The 21,239-nt window shown below is 44.1% G+C and overlaps 1 protein-coding gene across 7 annotated transcripts in view; it reads right to left on the bottom strand.

Moving 5' to 3' along the window:
* The window catches only part of syne1a (spectrin repeat containing, nuclear envelope 1a), a 125,356-nt gene that overhangs the window by 4,334 nt on the left and 99,783 nt on the right, over positions 1 to 21,239 (bottom strand). For 5 of the 7 annotated variants that reach the window (XM_086189443.1, XM_086189439.1, XM_086189445.1 and 2 more), the window contains 44 exons: positions 20,800 to 20,991; positions 20,533 to 20,706; positions 18,189 to 18,380; positions 17,266 to 17,397; positions 17,077 to 17,177; positions 16,812 to 16,962; positions 16,602 to 16,730; positions 16,351 to 16,524; positions 15,589 to 15,804; positions 15,405 to 15,506; positions 15,215 to 15,334; positions 14,923 to 15,123; positions 14,673 to 14,846; positions 14,439 to 14,570; positions 14,157 to 14,353; positions 13,910 to 14,042; positions 13,618 to 13,800; positions 12,974 to 13,123; positions 12,665 to 12,841; positions 12,425 to 12,580; positions 12,190 to 12,345; positions 11,930 to 12,100; positions 11,673 to 11,806; positions 11,378 to 11,582; positions 9,900 to 10,082; positions 9,620 to 9,766; positions 9,386 to 9,540; positions 8,806 to 8,953; positions 8,529 to 8,623; positions 8,151 to 8,385; positions 7,733 to 7,984; positions 6,737 to 6,862; positions 5,692 to 5,847; positions 5,376 to 5,534; positions 5,047 to 5,213; positions 3,314 to 3,476; positions 2,755 to 2,942; positions 2,434 to 2,584; positions 1,808 to 1,990; positions 1,568 to 1,705; positions 1,257 to 1,448; positions 819 to 1,137; positions 468 to 536; positions 108 to 214 (listed from right to left, as the gene is read on the bottom strand). In XM_086189443.1, the coding sequence (XP_086045569.1) occupies positions 108 to 214; positions 468 to 536; positions 819 to 1,137; positions 1,257 to 1,448; positions 1,568 to 1,705; positions 1,808 to 1,990; positions 2,434 to 2,584; positions 2,755 to 2,942; positions 3,314 to 3,476; positions 5,047 to 5,213; positions 5,376 to 5,534; positions 5,692 to 5,847; positions 6,737 to 6,862; positions 7,733 to 7,984; positions 8,151 to 8,385; positions 8,529 to 8,623; positions 8,806 to 8,953; positions 9,386 to 9,540; positions 9,620 to 9,766; positions 9,900 to 10,082; positions 11,378 to 11,582; positions 11,673 to 11,806; positions 11,930 to 12,100; positions 12,190 to 12,345; positions 12,425 to 12,580; positions 12,665 to 12,841; positions 12,974 to 13,123; positions 13,618 to 13,800; positions 13,910 to 14,042; positions 14,157 to 14,353; positions 14,439 to 14,570; positions 14,673 to 14,846; positions 14,923 to 15,123; positions 15,215 to 15,334; positions 15,405 to 15,506; positions 15,589 to 15,804; positions 16,351 to 16,524; positions 16,602 to 16,730; positions 16,812 to 16,962; positions 17,077 to 17,177; positions 17,266 to 17,397; positions 18,189 to 18,380; positions 20,533 to 20,706; positions 20,800 to 20,991 (7,185 nt within the window). The remainder of the gene's footprint in view (positions 1 to 107; positions 215 to 467; positions 537 to 818; positions 1,138 to 1,256; positions 1,449 to 1,567; positions 1,706 to 1,807; positions 1,991 to 2,433; positions 2,585 to 2,754; positions 2,943 to 3,313; positions 3,477 to 5,046; positions 5,214 to 5,375; positions 5,535 to 5,691; positions 5,848 to 6,736; positions 6,863 to 7,732; positions 7,985 to 8,150; positions 8,386 to 8,528; positions 8,624 to 8,805; positions 8,954 to 9,385; positions 9,541 to 9,619; positions 9,767 to 9,899; positions 10,083 to 11,377; positions 11,583 to 11,672; positions 11,807 to 11,929; positions 12,101 to 12,189; positions 12,346 to 12,424; positions 12,581 to 12,664; positions 12,842 to 12,973; positions 13,124 to 13,617; positions 13,801 to 13,909; positions 14,043 to 14,156; positions 14,354 to 14,438; positions 14,571 to 14,672; positions 14,847 to 14,922; positions 15,124 to 15,214; positions 15,335 to 15,404; positions 15,507 to 15,588; positions 15,805 to 16,350; positions 16,525 to 16,601; positions 16,731 to 16,811; positions 16,963 to 17,076; positions 17,178 to 17,265; positions 17,398 to 18,188; positions 18,381 to 20,532; positions 20,707 to 20,799; positions 20,992 to 21,239) is intronic. The other 2 variants (XM_086189441.1, XM_086189442.1) reach the window with 2 other exon arrangements.

Raw genomic sequence — 21,239 nt, 5'->3', positions numbered from 1 at the left:
TAATCCAAGTTTTAACACATTTATCCCAAACATTTTGAATGAGAGCCAAAATATATGTATCATATGACACTCTTATCAAGAAGTGATGTAAAAATGAATGCACTCACGTAGCCCATGTATGAGGAGTCAACGTCAGGGCTGGAATGGTTCCCAGAGTCTGCATCCAGAACCTCGTCCAGCTGTGGAGGGCTGGGCTCCATCTGGTTGGGTTCACCTGCACGGATGATCAAAAGGTTAACACATTTCCGCTTTCCACACAGGCTTCAGTCTAACATGCAAGGTAATGATGAAGTAGTGGGATATTAGTTCTGATTGAATGACACTTAACATGCGCATGGACCTTAACGTGCAATGGAGTTATTTTAGCATGCGATTACAGACATGCAATGACGCCTGCTTTTGGGTTACTCTTTTAGTTCTGACATGCGTTCTGAACTCATGCTCAGAGGTTCCTGAATCATTCCTACCAGAGGAGGATTTCAGTGTTTTCTCAGTCAGTTTTATATAGGCCTCCTTGCTCTCTGGGATTTCTACATCTGGGAAGAGAAATGTACAACACAGGCTATTTATGACGCTATCATCCTAAATATCTGGGTCTTGATAGTTTGCTGTTTCCCATAAAGGTTTATGTAGAGAAGTGTTCTTTTTTCCTGTTAAAGCAACAAAATATGTGTTTTGCTTTTGAAGAGGCAATAGTGCCCCCCCTTCATGAAGGGTAATTACAGGATGCTGGCACATGATAGTCGGTATCACACCCTAATATTATCTCTACCGTTGTTGCCAAACAAATCATAATGGAAGAATGTTTCTGGACCAACCTGACAGCAGTTTTGCAGCCGTCTTCAAATACTCGTCGTCATCCTCCTTCTCTGAGCTTTTATCACCGTGGTCCTCTCCTCCAGGGCTCTCAAGACCTCTGCTCAGGTCGTAGTCATGATCCCACTCTAGTGGGATGGAGTCAACACTAGCAGGGGTGTCTCGGCCTGACTGGTCGGCCCGATTGAGAGCGGGGGCTCCTGAGGCTGGACGGCTGGAGGTCTGGGGCAGAGCTGAGTCGCACCACTGTAGCTCGGTCTGATCGGTGCCATCCTCCATGTCCAGCTCTCTATCTGAACCATCGAGCTCGTCATCTGCCAGCTGGGAGATAAAGAGACATGTGTTAGATGTGATTATCCCATAAATAAGTGTTTCTGCCTGCTAGCAGGTGTGTGTGTGTGTGTGTGTGTGTGTGTGTGTGTGAGTGTGTGGTTACATACAGGCAGACGTGTGAGCTTCTTGTAGTATCTGTCGACTCGTCCAAAGACCTCCTGGTAGTATCGCTGGAGCTCCTCAAGTTCTTCTTCGATAACAGCTGCATCGAGGGGTTCACTCTTCTCAATCAGAGCTTCGCCCTGACGGAAGACCATCTCGATCTTCCCCATATTCAAGTAAATCTCCTCCTGGAATGCCTGCAGGGAAAGAAATAATTTCCATTATTTAGAAACTGCAGGGAAGTCCCGTTACTACGACAGCAAAGGGTTTGTCCTAATTTACTGCCTGTGTTATGTTTTGCTGGTCAGTATCTTACTCTGAGCTGTTTTATCTTGGCCTGTACATGGCTCTCTGAGAAGTGTTCAATGTTGGTCAGCTGGAGGTCCATTTCAGTTAACCACACCAGGATGCTGTCTCGCGCCGTCTCAAACTCCTCTCGCTGGGTGATGAAATGCTGTATGAAGACAGGAAGATGATAAATATTTGTCTTTTAAATTAGCAGGAAGTGATTGGATATCAACACTTTGTCTGCACAACCAGTGGCGTGTGACATTACCCTGAGTCTGCGTAGGATGGCGGCCACCCTCTTCTGAAGGTCATCCCATCTCTTGTTCCCATTGTGCACCATTTCTCGGAGATGGCAGGAGGAGTCAGTGCGATTCTCACGGGCCAGGCGCCGGTACTGCTTGTTGATCAGTTCCAGCTGGGTCAAAAATTCTTGTACTTGACGCTGGAAGGCCTGTGACACAAACAAATACAGAGACATCAACACGCTTCTTTTTTTTTCCCCACGCGTGCATGAAGCAAACAAAAACTCCTGATGAAGACTAGCAGATGGCCTCAGTCAAAATACACCCTCACTGACGAGTATTTTTCACGGGTTCTGGTGTAAAATATGCTTTGAAATCTTATGTTCAACTTAAATGAACTTTCCAGCCAGGCTAAGCAGGTCACGTGGCAGTGACCAAGGCCAGACAGCATGCAGGAATGTGCACGTGAGCAGTGATGGACAGCAGCAGCTGATCAGACCAGCAGACGAGTTGAAGAAACATGAAACTCCTCTATCCTTCTGTTTCCTTTCCTCTGCCCTCAGCGACTGAGTAAATGTCGTTTAAGAACGGCAGAGTGTGCACATTCCAATCAAACTTGACAGGTCTGGTAATTCATTTGAAGCAAACTCACCTCAAATTTTTTCAGCTCCTCTTTTGCAACTGTGTAGAGGACTCCGGAAGAGTTGGGCAGAGCTGCCGTCCTCTCTGATGTCTTCAGCCACTCCTCAAAGCGGGAGTAATCATCCAGAAACTTCTGCCATAACCTCCAAGTCTCCTCAATCCTGTGCAGAAAGCAGGATATTAAGAAATTAATGCATGCATGTCTTTTAGTAGTAACATCAGTGGTATTACTAATATACAAAAGCTCAGGCCATCATTATGTGTGTGTGTGTGTGTGTGTGTGTGTGTGTGTGTGTGTGTGTGTGTGTGTGTGTGTGTGAGTTGCACTGACTTGAGCCTCCTCTCCATAGACATGGCGCAGATGTTCCTCCAACGCCTGTCCAGCCCTCTGGTGGCCTGCTGGATGGAGTCACACTCAGCCTCAGTGGAGCAGGCGTCACAATCGTGAAGCAGAACTTCACACAGGTTTAACACAGACGCTACACTCGTGCTGTGCTTCTCGATGTCCCTCTGCAGCTCCTGAAAATGCAGTTTGTGCAGTATTAAGCGCATGTGTTAAAACAGTCGATATGCTTTAATGCATTCCAGAAAGACGCAGTACAGTTAAGAGCGAAGTCAGCCTTGTGTGAGAAAACAGGTCAGTGGGTCCAGACCAGATTTAGAGCAGCACTCTGGCAGCAGGACTGATACTGAGACTGAATGTAGGTGAACTTTCAACAATCCAGAGACGTATGAGTCATGCTGTGATTTCCTCATGTGCCTCAGTGTCACTTCTTTTCCAGCACATTGTATTATGTTTGTAACTATTTATGTACGAACAAGAGAAGTGTGTGTTTTACAAAACTGTGGGTGCATAAAATATTAATAATAATAGAATTTTCTTGTCTTGCCTGCTGCTGGTTGAGTTTCCTCTGGATCTCCTGATTGTCAGAGGTGTCGTAGACGATGGGCCGGGAGAGTTCAGTCTCAATGTGAGACAGCCATGAACGCAGGCTGCTCATGTTTTTGTCCAGTTGTTGTACAGCCACTAGGGTCTCCTTCAACTTCTTTAACCTGCCAGAGAAACACAATCACATGGTTGTACTCTTTGCTTATCAAGGAGGTGTCAAATGGTGCAACAGACTGTTCACACGCTATCAGGCAATATAATGAAGTTATTCGCTCATAATCCAATGCACACACCAGCTCCTTATCCAATAAAACCTGGATATTATTCATATTCATAAATGTTTGCAGTAAAACATTTTGTTGCAACACTTCATTGCATCAGGTTAGTTCAATTATGCTGCACACCAACAAACAATCCTGCTACTTTCTCAGCGGTCTGGAACTCTTAGCAACAACATCCACCCAGACACACAGCTAAAAACAAGATTTAAAAATAGTTAACCCTTACAAGATAGACCAGATCTGCATTCAACAAACTTCTAAATGCTCTTAAACTTGCACCAAGAACATCAAACATGCAGTTCTTCTTTTGTGTTCGTCTGCATCCCAACAATAAAGCGTCAAGTACACAAGGCTGAGTTGTTCTAAAATCCTTCTGTCTCAAAGAACACCTCAAACAAAAGTCAAGATCGTTCCTGCCTGTTGACATCGCAGTCGCACTCTGGCAGATCCTCGCTGTCTGCCATGTTATCCATCCCTGAATCCAAAACCATGGGGGTACGGGATTCCCAAAGACAATGTTAACGTCAGGAAGCTAGATCTAAACAGTCGTCTCCTTCGTCTGCACATGGGACTTTCTCTGCACTGTCTGTGTGTGTGTGTGTCTCTGTGTGTGAGGGGAGGAGGACCGGCAGGTAGAAAAGGGTTGGCGCAGCTGTGCCTTATCAACTGTTGCTCTCCAAGGTTAAAAAAAGAGAACCCCCGAACAGACAAGTGTGTGTGTGTGTGTGTGTGTGCGCGCGCACGCGCGTGTGTGTGAGTGACAAGTGTTGCTATTTCTAAAATGAGACTTACAGTCAGAGGCATGTGGTGCAGAGCAGGCCCGGGTATCACACGACAAACACGCAGAGGGAGTGTAAACACAAGCAAAGACTGCAGGATACGCGCAAACCTAAGAAAGGTGAGTTTTTCTGCCCGTTCTTTCAGCTACAGCCCTGCTATCCTGTTGTTATTTTAGTTACGGCTGGATATAAGAGACAAAGAGAATGCAGCTGTCAGTATGAGGTCAAACTCTGTCCTCCCCTTGTTCCCTCCTCCAGTGCAGCCCCAGAGGACAACAGCCGAAGATAACTGAGAGGGGGAGGGGTGGGACAGGAAAGTTTGAACAGTAGATGCCAAGTATTGGTCCGATCGCTTTAAATTCGAACAGTAAACCGTGTTTAGCTCTAGGAGAGCACAGAAAGCAGGAAGACACAAAAAGTGGAGGAGAGACAAGGAGTGATCAGGAATGTAGAAGCTCCACTGACACCCATAAAAAAACTCAGGAAATACCTCAGCAGCACTGTAGGAAAATAAATCCCCAGTTGCATGTGTTGGAGTGTCAAGACAGATGCCACACAAATGCCAAGACAAGATTTTGGTAATGAAAACCTCTGTCCAGCAGGAGGAGTCATGATGACTTCTTGTCTTCCTCGCACAAGCGCTTTCCAAGGTCTAGAGATTCATTCACACTCACCGAGCAGCGATGAGATCCAGCAGGTGCTGCCAGCGCTCGTTCACTTTGCTGAGTTTATTTTGTATCTCCGTTGCTTTGCTGTCTTGGCTAGCTGCAGCTAGACGCTCGCCAACAGCCTGCAATTGTTGTTTGTTCTCCATCGCTACACTTATCTCCTCCTGGTAGTCCTGGTAGAGAGACAACGTGCAGGTTAACACAGTTCAGGCTGAATTAGTTCGTAAAGAAAGAGAAACTGTCATCCCCACAATAAAAACAGCATGTGTATATGGGCTGTTATACTTTCTACACGTGTGTATTTCGGGAATATTTCAGGGGTGTGTTGATATTACCTTTCGCAGTTTTTCGATCATGTCCTCGATGCTGATGTCACCATTTTGAGACACCTTGCTCTCCATCTGGGTGAGCCACTCACATAGCTCCTTGTTCTTCTCATTGAACACCACCCATTCGTTCAACTTCTCGCTCACCTGCTGCCTGCGTAAGGAAAGCTGCAAAGGACACAGAGGGGGACACGGTGTGAAGAAGATAAACACTGTGTAGGAAAAGTTGTCAAAGAATAAATAAATAAATATATAAATGTATATCATACACTCGAAAGTCTAATTCTGTGGTCGTGTGGCACGTGAGGAGTGATTGTATATGTACCTGGTGGCAGACCTCTTCCCACTGGCACTGAAGAAGCTGGAGGCGTTCCTGAAGGACAGTGATGTCCTCTGAACCAACCACACCCTCCAAGGAGTCCCTCAGCTGGTATAAGGGAGAGAGGTCATCGGTCCAACACTCCACACTGCTCTCCAACTCCTGCATGTACATGACACGACGAGAAAAAAATGCACAGAGGTGAGACAGAGCCTTAGATTCTAATGCTGAGGATCAACTGCAGCTTCCTCACTTGAAGAAAATAGCTGCCTGGCAATGAATAATATCGCAAATTAGACCAAAAAAATACAAAATGTATTGGAAATGTGCGAATGCAAGGCAGGCTACACTTGTTTTTGGACAAATGACATTAAGATAAGAGAAAAATAAACGTCTAAATGTCTAACCTTGCATCTCCTCCGTCACTGTGCTAAAGCGTAATCATTTGTGCACCAAGGGAATGTCTCCATCACACATAAAAAGGAGCACACACACGCTCTCACCACCATACACCCCCACCGTTGACCGGCTCACTCTATCCTGTTCCTCACACTCATGCGCAAAACCCCCTCTCTTTCACAACCCAGCCCCTCCTCTCTCTGTACTCAGCTGATGCTAACTCTGCAGCAGCTATGCTAACAGCTCACGCTGCTCCCCCCAGGGACGGGGGACGCGTCATGCATGAAACATGAGTGTGAGCAAATAATGTCCAGCGGTCATCATGAAAAGCAAATGATCACAATGCGCAAGAAGAAGATGAACACCGCAGAATGAAACAGATAACGTGAGCATCAGTATTTGCTCATTCTAGCCACTGTCTGTTTGCCTTATAGCTACATTTACTTCGTAGTTTGTGCTGCTGCCTGCCTTGGCCAGGGCTTTTACAATCTCAGTAGAAAAATAAATTGTTTAAAACCGAAAAATATAAAAGGGTAAGTCTGTTTATCTGTTTGCTCCAGAAACCATAATAAGGTCTTAGAGGCAGGGTGATATATGTGTGTGTGTGTGTGTGTGTGTGTGTGTGTGTGTGTGTGTGTGTGTGTGTTCTCACCTTGCATCTCATTTGCTCTGAGTGCAGCTCCTCATGGTTTTCAGGCAGCTGCACTGTCAGTTTCTTTTTGAAGGCCCTAAGCTTCTCCAGTGAGGCATCGATGCCCTTCTCACAGCGCTCCCAGTTCTATACAGACACAAATACACACACACACACACACACACACACACATCAAAAACCAACTAAAATAAATTCTTCCTGCAGCTGCAGCAGCTTCATAACAAAAGAGCGAGGTTGTGCTCCAAAGAGCACAGATCACAGCTATTTATAGAGTCTGACTAAGGGTCCAGATCCGGATAAAACAGGGTAATACTTGGGACTCAGGGCAAGACCTGAATAGCCAGAGTTGCTGTTCTTATGTAGGAGGAAAGACAGAGTAAGATGAATAGGACTAAGAGACAGAAGGGAAAAAAGCCCACCAGATTTCCGGACGCTTTCCTTTTTTTAAAAAAAACGGCATCACTTCGGCCTCATTCAAAACTCAGGCTGCCATTATTATTATTATTTTTTTTAAATCTCTGTGCTTTTGTGCCATTTTTCCACAGCTGCATTCACATGTTTACATGACAAATACCGATTTATGTGAGGCGCTACCCCTGTCCTTCACATACTATCAAGAAGTGAGGTGCAACGTTGCATAATTAATGCCCTAACCTGGTTTCACTGTTGTGCGTGTAACTGGGCCGGCTCATTCAGGGCTCAGATAGGCCGATGCCCTTAAGCACCCTCACCGCACCATTACAAGGCAGCTCATAGAGACATTGCCAGACTCATTAAGGTATGTGCACAACACAGCATTCTAAAGCAGTAATTACTGAGGAGCAAAAACTGAAGATCTAATATTGCTTAGGATTAAACATAGAAAGTGACTGGGAATAATTGGGATGAAACAGCAAAAAGCCAGAATAAGTGGTATTTTTGCTACAAGAGGAAGTAAATGAAAACGCAACAAATTACAAAAGAAGAAAGAATACACTTCCAGTAGCTGTGACTGACCTTAAGTAAGCCATGTAGTCCCCTCCTCTGCTGGTCCAGGCGTTGGTGGGCGTGTCTCCATCTCTCCTGAATCTCCATCAGCTCTGTCTGCAGTGTGGATTCAGCCTCGGGGTCGGCTGACTGCAGCAGACCCCTGCCGGACTCAACGGTCAATATGTAACCTCCATACTGGCGCTGGACGACGCGCTCCTTCAGCTGCAGGAGAAAAGACAGAGACAATGGACAGACGGGGAACAGGTTAACTACGGGAGTCTAAGGTAAAAGAGGTGGTGAAGGTTGAGTAGGAGAGTTAGATTCTTGAAGTTAAAAAAGAGTGTACTTTAAATTTAAAGAGTGAAAACTGTTAAAAAGGATACTGTTAGCATCGATGCTAAATGATGTATTAAAGCTTTAACTGCTCCATCTTGTTTTGACCCACCTGTATTTGATCCAGCAGGTTTCTGGCCTGCTGGAGAGACACTGGCTTTCCTGGCTGATGTATGTCAGGATCAGAGGTGACTTCTTGGAGCCACTGGAGCAGCTTCTCTGACCTCTGCTGGTATTCCTTCCACTGGTGGACCAGGTAATCAATAATGCCCCTTCGCTGCTGACCATGTCGCAGAATCTCCTGCCACTGACTGGTGAGAAGGGCCAGTTTAACACTGAATTCCTCTCTGTTTGTGGGGGAAGAGAACAACAACAAAAAAATTGTTTTAACAAATAACTCGAGAAGGATGAAATTTAAAATATTAACATTGAAATGCAGTTTGTATGTGTGTGTGTGTGTGTGTGTGTGTGTGTGTGTGTGTGTTTTCACCTGTCATTAATAAATCCTTGGTCCAGGATTTCATGCCCATCAGTGATGATGGAAAAGAGAGTCCGCTGTTGCGTGAACATCTCAGCTTGAAACCACTGCAAATGTACAAGAAACACATCAATAAAGACACTGTATATACTCAAGGATGATATTTGTACACATCAAATATTAGAACATATATAAAATAAGCATGCACACACATCAACTCAAACACACACACACACACACACACACACACACACACACACACACACACACACACACACACTGTCCTGACCTCATGGTCCCTCTGCTGCACCAGCAGATTCTGGTAGTTTCCAGGGATCTCAGCAACCAGCTTGTTTTCAGTGTGAGACAGGAATTCCATCCAGGTGTCACACTTCTGCTGGAAGCTCTGCCGCTTGTGCAGCACCATCTGCAGTTTACTGGAAACACACACAGCAAGTCTCAATTAGGCAGATTAACAGGGAGGAGATCTGGACCACTTCAGTTCTATCATTGAATAAAGGCTTCAAATCATCTTGTAAAAACACATAAAAAATGAAAACAGCTTAGAACTTTGTCTTTCACAAAATGGAAGCAGTTCCAATGAAAAATCAGTACTTAACTGCAATGGGTAAAGTAAAAATGTTCTAAAAATATTTGTCGGTCACCAGGTCACTAACAATGGAAAATAATGTCAAAAAAATAATAGTTAAACTGTTAGTATCAAGCTTTAAGGATTTACTTGCTTCCATTACTACAGAAATATGTATTTTATAACACTTTCACATTTCAACATTGCAGTCTGTGGTCAGGAGCTGAGTAGAGTTTAAGCGTTTCACCAAAATCAGCTGAAAAATGTGTAGTTGGTGTACCTGAATCTCTCAGTGAGGTTAGCGGTGTGAGTGGCCCATGCTCTGTTCAAACCCTGCAGCTGTTTAACGTCTTTGTCGCTGACGGGCAGCCTGTACATCAGCTCATTGACGTGCTCCAGGTCAGGGGACAGACTGTTCAGGTTGAGAAGCTGAACCTGAGAACACAGACATCAGTCAGTTCGGACTAAAAACCAGCTCAGCACTCAAGTTAAGATGAATCAGCCTTTTCTTTACCTTCAGTTTTTCCATGCGTGTTTCAATCTCATCAAGTTGTGGTGAGCCGACTGGGTCCGACTCCTCAAGCACCTCCTCAGCCTTTGCAGCCTGATGAAAGAGGGAGTCCAGTTGGTCCCTGAAGCCCTCGCAGGCCCGACAATCAGACTGTTACAAGGAGAGAAGAAAAAACAAGAGAAAACACTACATTAATGGCTGACCCTTCCTAAAATCCTCTCTTCATACATTGAGTACCGGTATGTACATTGTGTCCAGTAGCATGTGTGCGGTTCTACTCTACCTCAAGTGAATCCTGCTGCCTGTGGAGGGCATGCGACAGGGAGACCAGACGGTATGTCAGAGACAGTTGGTCTGACCTCACTACTGCGAAGGAGGAGGAGTCAACTTGGCTCTCCAGCTGTTCTCCTACAGCTTGCAGCTCCTGGATGTCATCCTCCGCTGAATTCTGGAAGCTGAAGCACTCCTTAAAAACCAATGGTATTGTAACGTAAGATGCCAGAAACATGATGGAGTCCTCTAGCTCAGGGAGAGTTAAATCACTAGTGTTTCGATCAGCCGTCAGGTTCTGATAGCATTTTGTAAAGAAGAGATGGTAGCCAGAATTCATGGTATTCTGTTCCCTGCTATACCACTGATCTTTTAATGTGTCATCTTGGTCCAAGTTCTATGCTAATTCCGGCTGCTGCCAGAATTCTCTCAGCTGAACCAACCAGCTGCGGCCTTGCTGCACCTCTGTCAAATGGATACATCAACTGATTGGCTGGATCTTCACAGATCATCTGATCAAAATGCCTCATTTCACAACATGGTGCCTTGCGTATCTCTAAATGTGTGGCTCAGCAACTGATTGAATGGCTTTAAAGCCCCTGGACCAGGCCATGAACTCGGGCACTGTGGCAAAAAGATCTGTGGTAAAAACAATTTAAGGATATTGTCATTATTTACTCTACTGCATACAATAAATATTGGATTCATGAATTTTGCTCTCATGGTGCATCTCAAAAACACAACAGGACATGCTGTGAGGGCAGCTGACACACCAATCCCAGGGCAGCTCATTTTTCTAATTCTTTTGCTTTCTCTGGCCTGAATTTCCTTGCTTCCATTCCAAAAGACTATGCGTCTCTATAAGCATTTTCTATGCTTAGGTATGCATATTCATTTAGAACAGGAGGGACTCATCAAGTATGTGCCCATTTGTGTTCTTGGTGAATCTTACAGTGCAATGTCATGTAAAAAAAAAAAGAGAAATTTAAGATGAAAATACAAAAAAGCATTCCTGCATCAGGCCATCTTGGCATCGCTGATCCATAGTAAAAAAAATAAGGGTCTGGATACAGTACTAGGACACTGTTCCTTTGGATAGACATCTCCCTGCATGACACCGGGGGACACCTGGAGTGTAAATCAGGGGCCTGTCTTTCTTGCGGCCCTTTCCTTCTCAAAAGGCTTTTGTTTGGGCTGTGAATCTACATTCAAGTTGATAAAAGAGAAGGGAAGAGAAGGGTATAATTTGGTATTCTGCTAAGGGGATGAAGGCTTTGTAACTCTGTATGAACCGATGAGCCGTGTCAGGCTTTATTCACAAGTCCAAACAAACCAAACAAGACGGACAGTAAAGAGAGGTTTCAGCCTCCTGCTGCTAACCGTAAAACAGCCAAAAAAATGTTGGATATCAAATTAAACTTCTAATTATAGCAGGTATGAGTAAGTCCAATGATTGGAAAAAATAAAATCGATAGTCCTAACTCTACTCACATTGCACTCCTTTATCCAGGCACCGCTCTCCTCCTCCGTGATATCCCTGTCAGTGGCGCTCTTCAGCAGGCGATCAGCACGCTCCTCCAGCTTCTGGACAGCTGCAACACAATTTCTGTATATTTTCTTGTAATGCTGCCATAACCCCAGCAAGGCCTTACTGCTCCGTAGCTGCTCTGAGATCTGCTCTAGCAGACCGTTCCACCTAAACGAGACGAAGAGAGAAAACAACGTGCAAGATCTCGATCAATCTCAGATGGTGATTAGGTTTATAGTAGTCAAGGATTCATGCTACCTAATGTTGACTTCCCGCAGGGCTCGGTTAAGTGTTTCAGCCACAGATGGGTGGCACTCCGTTAGTAGCTGGTGTGTTACTGAACCAAACTTCCTCAGACTGCTCTCCTGCTTATCCATCTCTTCCTGCAGATTCTGATGGACAAAAAAGAGCTACATTATCGTATGAATCCCAAACAGATTGTATATAGAAACTGTTCCTATGAAATATCTAAAACGGCATGATTTCTGGACTATAAACCACATTGTGTTTCTCACCTCCAGACTCTCCACCTGCTGCTCCACTGCCTCTAGAGACCCATTAACCAGGTGCAGCCTGGACACTGAGTATCTCCCCTCCATCAGGTATCCATTAATCTCCTCTGCAGCTCGTCTGTACAGCGTCCACTGCTCCAGCACTAACCGCAGGCTCACCTTCATCTGACTTATCTGATATGAAAGACGGTTGAAAAATTGTTTGAGAGCAGAATGAGAGAATACTATCGAGAGTTTGAGATAAAAGGATCAGAAGAGCTCACCATATGGTCCAAATGAGCCCAGGACTGGTTCAGTCCTTTCAAGGTCTCCTTGACAACACAGCATGCTTCTCCTTTCTTGTCCTGGATAAGAGCGTTTGCTCGTTCCTCTGCTTTCTCTAGATCCTTCTCTTTTTCCTTCACTAATTCCTCCAACTCCTGTGAAAACAATCTATTTTAGGGATAAAACCTTTAAATCAAACTCTTGTCGGCATTCATGAGGGTGTTGTTAACCAACCTGACAATCTTTGAGTGCATTCTGCACTGATGCTACATCCTCTATCCTGTGTCTCTTCTTCAGTTTCTCCTCTTGTAGTGTGAGCCAGGTTTTCAAGGCCTGGACTCCATTTTCATGCTCTAACCAGCCCTCTAAAAGGCCCTCCAAAAGCTGAATCTGTAATGAAAATACGAACATTTTTAATGTAAGTATACAAGGAGAAATCTACTCTGTACTGCTGCCGAATGAATGAAACATGACCTTTTCGGTGATGAGCCCCTGCAGAATCTGCCATCGTCTGTTCATGGCTCCCAGACGCTCAGCAAAGTCTGTTTTATCGCTGCGTTTTCCCTCCACATCCTGACTGCTGATTTGCAGCACTGACTGGTTGACAAAGTCTACAGTCAACTGCTTGCAGGTTAGATCGATGCGGAAACCCTGTGAAATAATATAATGAGAAGGAATGGTTGCCAGAAAGATAAAAGGATACATTTCTTTTACCAAATTAGTTAAAAAGAACAAGCTTTTTAAGCTTGATGAGAAAAGTACAGTCACTTAAAAGTTTTGCACCTTATACTTCTGCAGGAAGTTCTGGACCACTTCGGAGCCTACAGCTCCTGCAATTTTGTCCTGGTCTTCATTTATAATGTTTTCCATGAGAGAGATCCAGCTTATTAGCTCTGCAATGGCGTTTCGGGATGCCAGCTTCTCCATCTGCAACTACGGGATGAAAGGAGATTGGTTACAATGGTTAAAAAAAAAAACGCCAAGTTTGACAGACTTAAGAATGAGTCCTAAAACCTGCAAATAATTTAATACTGTTGAGCATCAATGGCCTTTTTGAATTGTTTTTGGGTTAAATGCTTGAAATAAAGTCTTTGTTCACATGAGTTTAGTAAAATACATTAAGTCAGTAAATACCACACTCGTAAATTTCGAAGCTATTTTTGAGTCTTAAAAATGGCAGATGCTAATAAGTTGCTATCTTTGTACTTCTAACAACTGCAATTGCAATTTGTGAAAATTATGTTGTGGGGGAAAAAAGCCTTCAAGTCTCATAAATTTTGCCACAGATCTTATTTTCAACAATAAACCATAATCCAGAGTAAAAACTGGACCCATGGTGATGCTAACTTCTATGTTGGCCAATAAAAACCATGTCAAGTCCAGCACTCAATGAAGCATTGTTGTCTATGTCTGTGCTGTTCCCAGACCTGGTGTAGCTTCTCTTGTACAACAGGGATACGGGTGAGAAGCTCCGCCCACTGAGTGTCGATATGGCCCAGCGCTGTTCTCAGACCAGCTGTATCAACTCTCTTCAGTCGAAGCAGCTGATTGCCGGTGCTGAGCACAGACGAACGTAAAGACGACTTAGCATCCACCTCTTTGGAAAACTCCTGTCAGAGGAAGGAGAGACAGTGAAACACCTCATCTATTAAAACCAGCTGAATATTGTGTATTAATGGGATTATTGGTCTGGGCTATGTGAGTGGTGATTTAACAAACCAGGAAGGCATAAAGATGGTCTCTGACGGTCTCCAGCTCCTGAGGAACAGTTACTGATTGGGTTGTCCAAAACTCCAGGCGATCCAGAGCCGACTGCAACCAGTGGCTCAAATCTGCTGACTCACTTTGGTACCTGGAATTGACAAGTAGAGCACAAATTATGATTGCAAACTAGATTAACAACAGATGTGGCTCTTGTAGCTCCTACGTGGTAATAAGGAGTCAATAAGAGATGCCAGAACCTGACCTGGTCCAGTGTTTGAGTGTGGAGTCAAGACGGTGTAACTCCTTATTGACCTTGGTAGTGGAGGAGAGCCAGTGTTCTCCCAGCTGAGTCAGCTGGTTCTCCAAGTCTACACAGCCAACAGACAGAAGAAGCCTCTTGCCCTCCTCCAGAACCTGGTAGAGCTGGGGCTGATGCTCAGTCAGGCTGGCCTTCAGTCGCTGGAGCACCAAGGTGAGAATAACTGAGTTAAAACACATTCTTCAAACAAGCAGGTATGAGGATCTATAAGCCTTTCTCCCTCACCTGATAAAGACTAATCCTTTCAACCAGTCTCTCCTCTGTCTCCTCTACCAGACCTACAGTGGGGATGCTACACTCCACAGCCTCCAGCTGTTTACACAGGGCCTGGTAGTCCTCCACAAGCCTGCTCCATGACTGACAGAGACAAGAAAACACTTCGTTATAGTTAAATCTCAGCTGCAACTTGGTTTCATTTGAACTATGTCTCACATCCATTTACTATTGATTCACTCCCACCTCCAGTATACCCTCCAGCTCCACCCCCCGCCTGTGGGCCTGTTTGAGAACACTCTGGGCTAAGGCCATGGTCTCCTCCAAGTCCTGGCTTTCCCTCTGTGCCACCAGACTGGACACTTTACTATAGAATGTCTGGGTCAGTATCATATGACATTCCAAACCCCGGAAGAACTCCTGCAGGAAAAGAGATCACGTATGTAATGCAACTATGAAACTACACTGAAATAATAGTTCCTTTCAGCGCCATTACTTTGTGTTTGTCCAGTAACATTTGGACCTCTATAACTGAGGCGACAGTCATTTTTTGGTCAGCAGCCATCTTGTCCTGGGCAGTGTCCACCAGCTCTATGAGATCACGAAGAGCAGCTTCATACTGAGCCTTGAGAGATAAGCCGTGGTTCAGACTGCTGCGTCTGGAACCCACCATCAGAACCAGCTCCTCATACACATCCTGAACAGAACCATGAACACGTCAGAGCTTACTAGTTAAAGAAAGAGTTAAAACAAATGAGCTCCCCTGAGAAGAGATCATTTAACATTACCTGTAGTTTGAGTAGTTCCTGTTTGGAGACTTGATCAGACTGGTGTCCGTCTGCTTTGGTCTTCAGCTCCGTCATCCTCTGCTCAAACTCCCTCAGACTGTCCTCGACCTCAGATAAAATCTACAGGAGAGATTTTAGAATTTCTTAATTTCTTGAAGTATTCTTTGTGTATCTGTTGTTGTGAATATACCTCAATCTGTTTGGATGCAGGCCTGTCAACAGTTCCAGCCATCTTCTGCAGCAGCTGGTGTTTACTTTCACTCAGAGCTGTGAACAGCATTCGTACTTCATTCTGGTGAGAAGAACACAAACAGTGTTAGAGAGTAACGCGTGTTGTTCCAGCAGAACGGGACTGAGGGTCAGCTCTTCGCTACCTGGAAGGTTGAGTGCTCTTGCAGTCTGTCCCTCATTCCATCACAGTGCTGTTCAAGGGCGGAGTCCAGCAGCCCCATCCTCTCCTGAAGACCCTCCAGCGTGTCCTCCATCAAGGCTCGCTCCTCTCCTCCACACATGCGGCCCGCGCCCCCACCCAGCAGCTCTCTGCACTGGTTAACCTCCTGGGCCATCTCCTTCAGCTGCTTATACATGCACTGGACAAAGGAGCAGAGGAGAGAAATATTATTGAAGAAGAAATTAAAATATTTCAGCAATATTTGTTTGGATTTTTGACAAATTGGCACCATTACATGTACTGAATATGCTGATTGAACTATTTGCACCTCCTGTTTGTAATGCTCCCTTGAATGAACAGACAACTGATACCGACTCTTTTGATCATGAATAAAACCTATTAATATAAAGCAATTTACTGTTATTATTTGATAATTCTTCAATATTCTCATCAGGCAAGTTCTGGTGTAAGAAGAAAGAGAACTTGTGTACAATTTCTAAGTAGACAAATAATAAGTAAATAAGTTTATTTATATTGGACATTAGCAATGATAACCTGCAACAACAAAAAAATCAAGCTGTTGTTTTAATGTTACTGCACAATACAATATGACTGCTCAATAAATTACTACCTGTAGTAATCAATCATACATGTACAGAAACTATACAATGTTTTTTCCTTTTGGTTGTCATTCCTGTTAGTATATTACATTTCTGAACTGATGAGAATATTTAATCTCTCTCACTTCTCGATTTGTGAGTTGTGTCTCGATGTCCTCAGACAGCAGCACAGGACCGGAGAGCAGCTGATTCTCAGCACCGTCCAACCAGACGGATGCTGCTGAGACAGCAGTGTACATGTCCTGTTGAAGCGGCACCCCTCCCAAAGACACAGCCAGCTTACTATCACCGCCATCAGCCTGCGAGGAAGAGCAAAGAATATTTCTTCAGAACAAGAAGATTCATGTGGTAAAAATGTTTTCAAAGGAAGCCTCACCTCCTCTGTGATTCTTTCAAGAGTCTGGCTGCAGATTTCAAATAAGGCTCTAGGAGAGCCAGAACCCTGGCTGGTGGGGTCCCCTCTAAACACAATACTGGGGCTGGACAGACGGGACCGCTGGAGGATCTGTACAAGGGTGTGACATTAGAAATGAGCCATATGAAGGTCAAACTGGAAGTATTAAATTATATCAGAAGCAAAGTATACCGGGCTGAGCTGGTCCTGTTCAAGGGAGTTGAGGGAAAGCTGCAGCTTTGTACTCTGATCTTTATTCAAGTTTTCCCAGCGTTGTCTCAGATGGTCAAGCGGGGACAAGGTTTCGGATTCCAGCAACACTCCTACAGGGACTGACATCTCGCTGTGGGAGGGAGGGTAAATGATGTCAAAGGAATATGATGTTAAAATAAAGACTCACAGGATGCATGTGGGAAAGGAATAATGAAGTGTAGAGAAATAGAAAGAGAACACCTACCTGTCCCCATTCGGTGTGTTCTGCTGGCTGAGTAACTCCTCCCCAACACTGGCTACAGACTGGAGCAGCCTCCTTTGTTCAGCTACGTGCTCACGCAATTCCTGGAAAATTAATTTAATGATATTTCAAGAATTGAATTTGACTCTAGTGTCCAGCCAGTGAAAATAGATTTATCTAACGTCTTCTTACTCTCTGTCGAAGCAGGTTGTCGTGATGCTGCTGTGTCCGGGATGAACGCGCCTGCGACAGCCAGTCCTGGACGTTAGGACTCTGGGACAGAGATGAGTCTGGCTCACTGTCGTCCTGTTCCTGCAATGAACCCTGAGGGAAAAAGTCAGAAGGAATGTCAGGCATGGGTGGCAATTTTGAATCAGGGAGTTAAAAATTACTTCTATTAAAGGTCGACACCGCTACTTTCTAGTACACTAGCAGGGCTGCCCACTGCTGACTCAGCGTGAAAGCACTGGCTTGATAGTAACAAATTGTACCTTTATCTTTTGTAGAATAAACATGTTTGTTGAGCCATTCAGTAAAATGTGCAACAAATCTTCCTTAAAATCAGGGAACAGTCTTAAAATGATGCTGCTTTTCCTTCAATGTCTTGTAAACTGCTTTAGTTTCCGTAGCAACACATTTCAAGGGGTGCTATTATAGAAGGCTAAATTTCTAGTGAAAAATTAGAACTGTTTTAAGACGTTTTTTTTCCTTTCTTCTTTTTAACCGACAAAAAAAAGACCAGGAAATCAACAGAGTCAAACTGTTGTGTCATCAGAAACACACCTGATAGTTCGACTTTTGCTTTAGCATGTGATGAGGTAGCTTCCCTTTGTCTGCTGTCTGAGGCCCATTGTGAAGCTCACAAGCTCTTGTTGTTCCATAGTGGAACACAACAGACTTTTAGTATCCGAACAATGCAACTATTCATGTTATTGCTCAGTTCAACATGTTGCAGCTCAGCGCGACACACACACACAAAAAAAAAAGACACAGAGGCAGAGAAATGGAAAAGTATGTGGGAGTGATGAGGGAAAGAGAGAGAAAAGAAAGGGAGAGAGAGGGCAAGGCAGAGCGAGAGAGTGAGCGTGACATTTAGGATATCTCCTCATCCTCACCTGTATGTCCACCTGCTTGTCCTGCAGCATCTGCTGCAACTCCATCAGGCTGTCTTTGAGTGAGCGCAGTTTGAAGGTGAGCTGCTCGGCCTCTTCCTTAGTTTCGGCCCGACCTTCCAACAGCAAACTCTCGCTGTGAACCGACAGCTCAGACAGATACGACACCTTCTGCTCGATCTCAAACAGCATGTTCTGGAAAGGCAACAACAAACAGATTAAAAAAAAAACAAAAAACTGTTGAATAAAAGCTGAATTTAGAATCATTCATAATTTAAAACAGGCATGTAAAGAAACAGCAGTTGACAACCTTGCAACTGATTTTACTATCAGGTTTGGTCTTCGCAAACAAGCATTATCTTTGTACAATTATGAATAATAAAAGAAATATTTTCTTATCTTCTTATAGTTTTCAAGTGACGACAGGTAATGTTAGTGATTCAGTAGTTTAAACTAAATAAACTTTTTTCAAGCGTGCACTGTACACCTTTGGCTACAGCAGGCTAATTTCTCCCTGCATCTCCCTCTCCTACTCTTTAACCAATTCGCTTGCTCTATTTGAGGATTATTCCTTTCAAATTCTCCTTTTAACACATTCCTCTGTAACCCAGAATGAAATGACCCTCCCTCACCGTGTCCAGACTGTTTTGAGTAAAGCGCCTTCCTTCCACATAAGTGGAAAGAGGGGGATTAGGATTGAATCCCCTTCATTCATTCATGTGCTGAGACAAGAGCTCTTGGCGGAGACCGGGGGGGGGGGGCAATGTTTCACAGAGAATTTAAAAGACGATAAGAGCTGCCATATATGTCTTTCCCTTCTATTTAAAGTTGCCCACTACAGCCTTTTTTCTCTTGACATTTTAAGATGCTCCTTGCAGTATAACTCAAATTCCACAATTATTACTCCCTCTCTTCTGGCCAAGGATAAAAAAGCTTTTGAGATAATTTTTTGTTTCGTTCACACAAGACAAGTGGAGTTTGTTATGCGGTGTGATACATTGTGTCGCTGGAAGTTCAGACTCAGGAAAAGATAGATAATAACAGATGAGACACACTAAACATGTTCCTTGCTTGTAGTGGTTCACTGCTGCAATGAACGAACTGTGCTTGTTTTAAACAGTTTGATCAAACTAATCTGGATCGGATTATTCGTCCATAATATATCATTCTTTTTTTAGTGTAGTGTACTGTTCATCCTCTGAATGTTCCTTTCATCTTGTATTGCTCCCAATTTGAGATCCTTTGAATCCACCGCTAACGGATCCTCATTGTAATGGACTGAGGTTTCAGCCGGGTTGGACCCCTTGATATAAGGATCCACATGGGCCTGGACCTTTAAACCAGAGCTCCATATGCGAGCTATAATCAGCTTACTGTCTCCCACCTGCTACAAGCACACACACACACACACACACACACACACACACACACACACACACACACACACACACACACACACACACAAACACGCATGCACGCACACTTCAAACATGAATTCCCAAGACTGTTGCTGCCATGAAACCAATTACAGGTTGAATGTTTCCATATTTTACATTGAGTTTTGCTTACGCATTCAAACTGTCAAAGTTAGCCAAGTAACTCAGATAAAGTCAAGTCACTCAAGTAATTCAGATTAAAGTTTCTTGAAACAAACACAAATAAAAGCCTTTGCCAATGAGAGAGATATACAACAGTGTCTAGAGAGGACAGCTTTTTGTACAGAAAAACTAGTCCAGGAATTAGAATAATTTCTTTCCTCACAAGTGGTTTTGTGATCTTAATTAGTTAAAATATAATAACTTACTTCAAAGACCAAATCAAATCTTTGCAAGACACATGATTGTCTATCAGTGACCAACGCCACCACCATGGTTCCCCAGATGCTAATTACCCAAAAGAAAAAGGTCATTTTACCATAGAAACGTGATGAGCAGGGGCTCTGTTTTCCTAATCCCACAAAAAAAGCTCAATTCATTGTACAATATCGGCCTCTTATCCCATTCAGACCAAAATAGTGTCATACCCAGAGAAGGCTCAGAAAAACTCTTATATTTTCAGAGCATGAAGAGAACAGTTAATATATGACTAGAATAGCAACGGCAACATAATACCGAGGGAATAAAACCAAGGAAAGTCTCTATTTCTGGAACAGTGGAGCAGTCAGATACTTCACTTTTGCCTTTGAAAAAATCATCCTTGGTAAAACAACTTGCAGTCTCACGCAGCGGCAAGGGCGACAGCAGAGATTCAAAATGTTTTCTTGCCTAGTCAGTTTCGGAAATCAACTTTTACATATCAGGAGAGTAAAAAAAGCTTCATCGGTCAAACATGCGGGCGAGTCTCTGACCTGACAGTCAATGAGCTGCTCTTCCATGTCCAGATCTTCATTCTGGAGGTGCAGGGCAGAGCTGAGAGTGGCACGAGTGCTGAGCAGCCAGTGGTCCAGCTCCTCCGCCTCGCTGTGGTAGCGCTGCAGTGCCTGTTCCTGTCGCTGTTCCTCCAGCTGTTCACTTAGTTTCTCCTGCACAATAGATTCCCCCAAGAAGCTAGATATGTGAGAAAGGATGCGCTTGCTATGAATATGAATTCCTGAATAACATCTTTGAGCACCCACCTCTAGTAGCTGCCTTTTCCCCGACGCCTTCATCCAAATGGTGGCCATCCTATCTTCAAGCACAGTGAGAGAAGAGTGGAGGGTCAACTGGTCACCAGCCTCCCCGTCACTGTCATCTGCAAGCTCCTCTGAGAAACATGTCTGCAGCTCGCCGATCTCCTCCTGTAGCATCAGGATCTCGTCCATCAGGGCCTGGATAGACAGAGTTGTGGAACGAGTGAGAAGTGAAATATGCTAAGAGAAGATATTGAAAAATAAATATAGTTGTTGTGGAGGAAGAAGAGAAGATGGAGCATTGGAGGGTTTTTCCAAATTGCCTGACAGTATTTTAGAACAAAGAAACAGTACTGTTCAAGGTTGTGAAGTTGGTATGGCAACAGAAATTAGTATCATGTAGCAAATGACTAATGCAATAAAAAAAACTCTCCTTGATTTCACAT

Source organism: Aulostomus chinensis, chromosome 20 (genome assembly GCF_037954235.1).
Source record: "Aulostomus chinensis isolate RoL2024-O1b breed Wild chromosome 20, RoL_Achi_v1.0, whole genome shotgun sequence".
Lineage (NCBI taxonomy): Eukaryota > Metazoa > Chordata > Actinopteri > Syngnathiformes > Aulostomidae > Aulostomus > Aulostomus chinensis.
The sequence above is the reverse complement of the archived record's forward strand: the minus strand, read 5'-3'. Positions and strand labels throughout refer to the sequence as shown.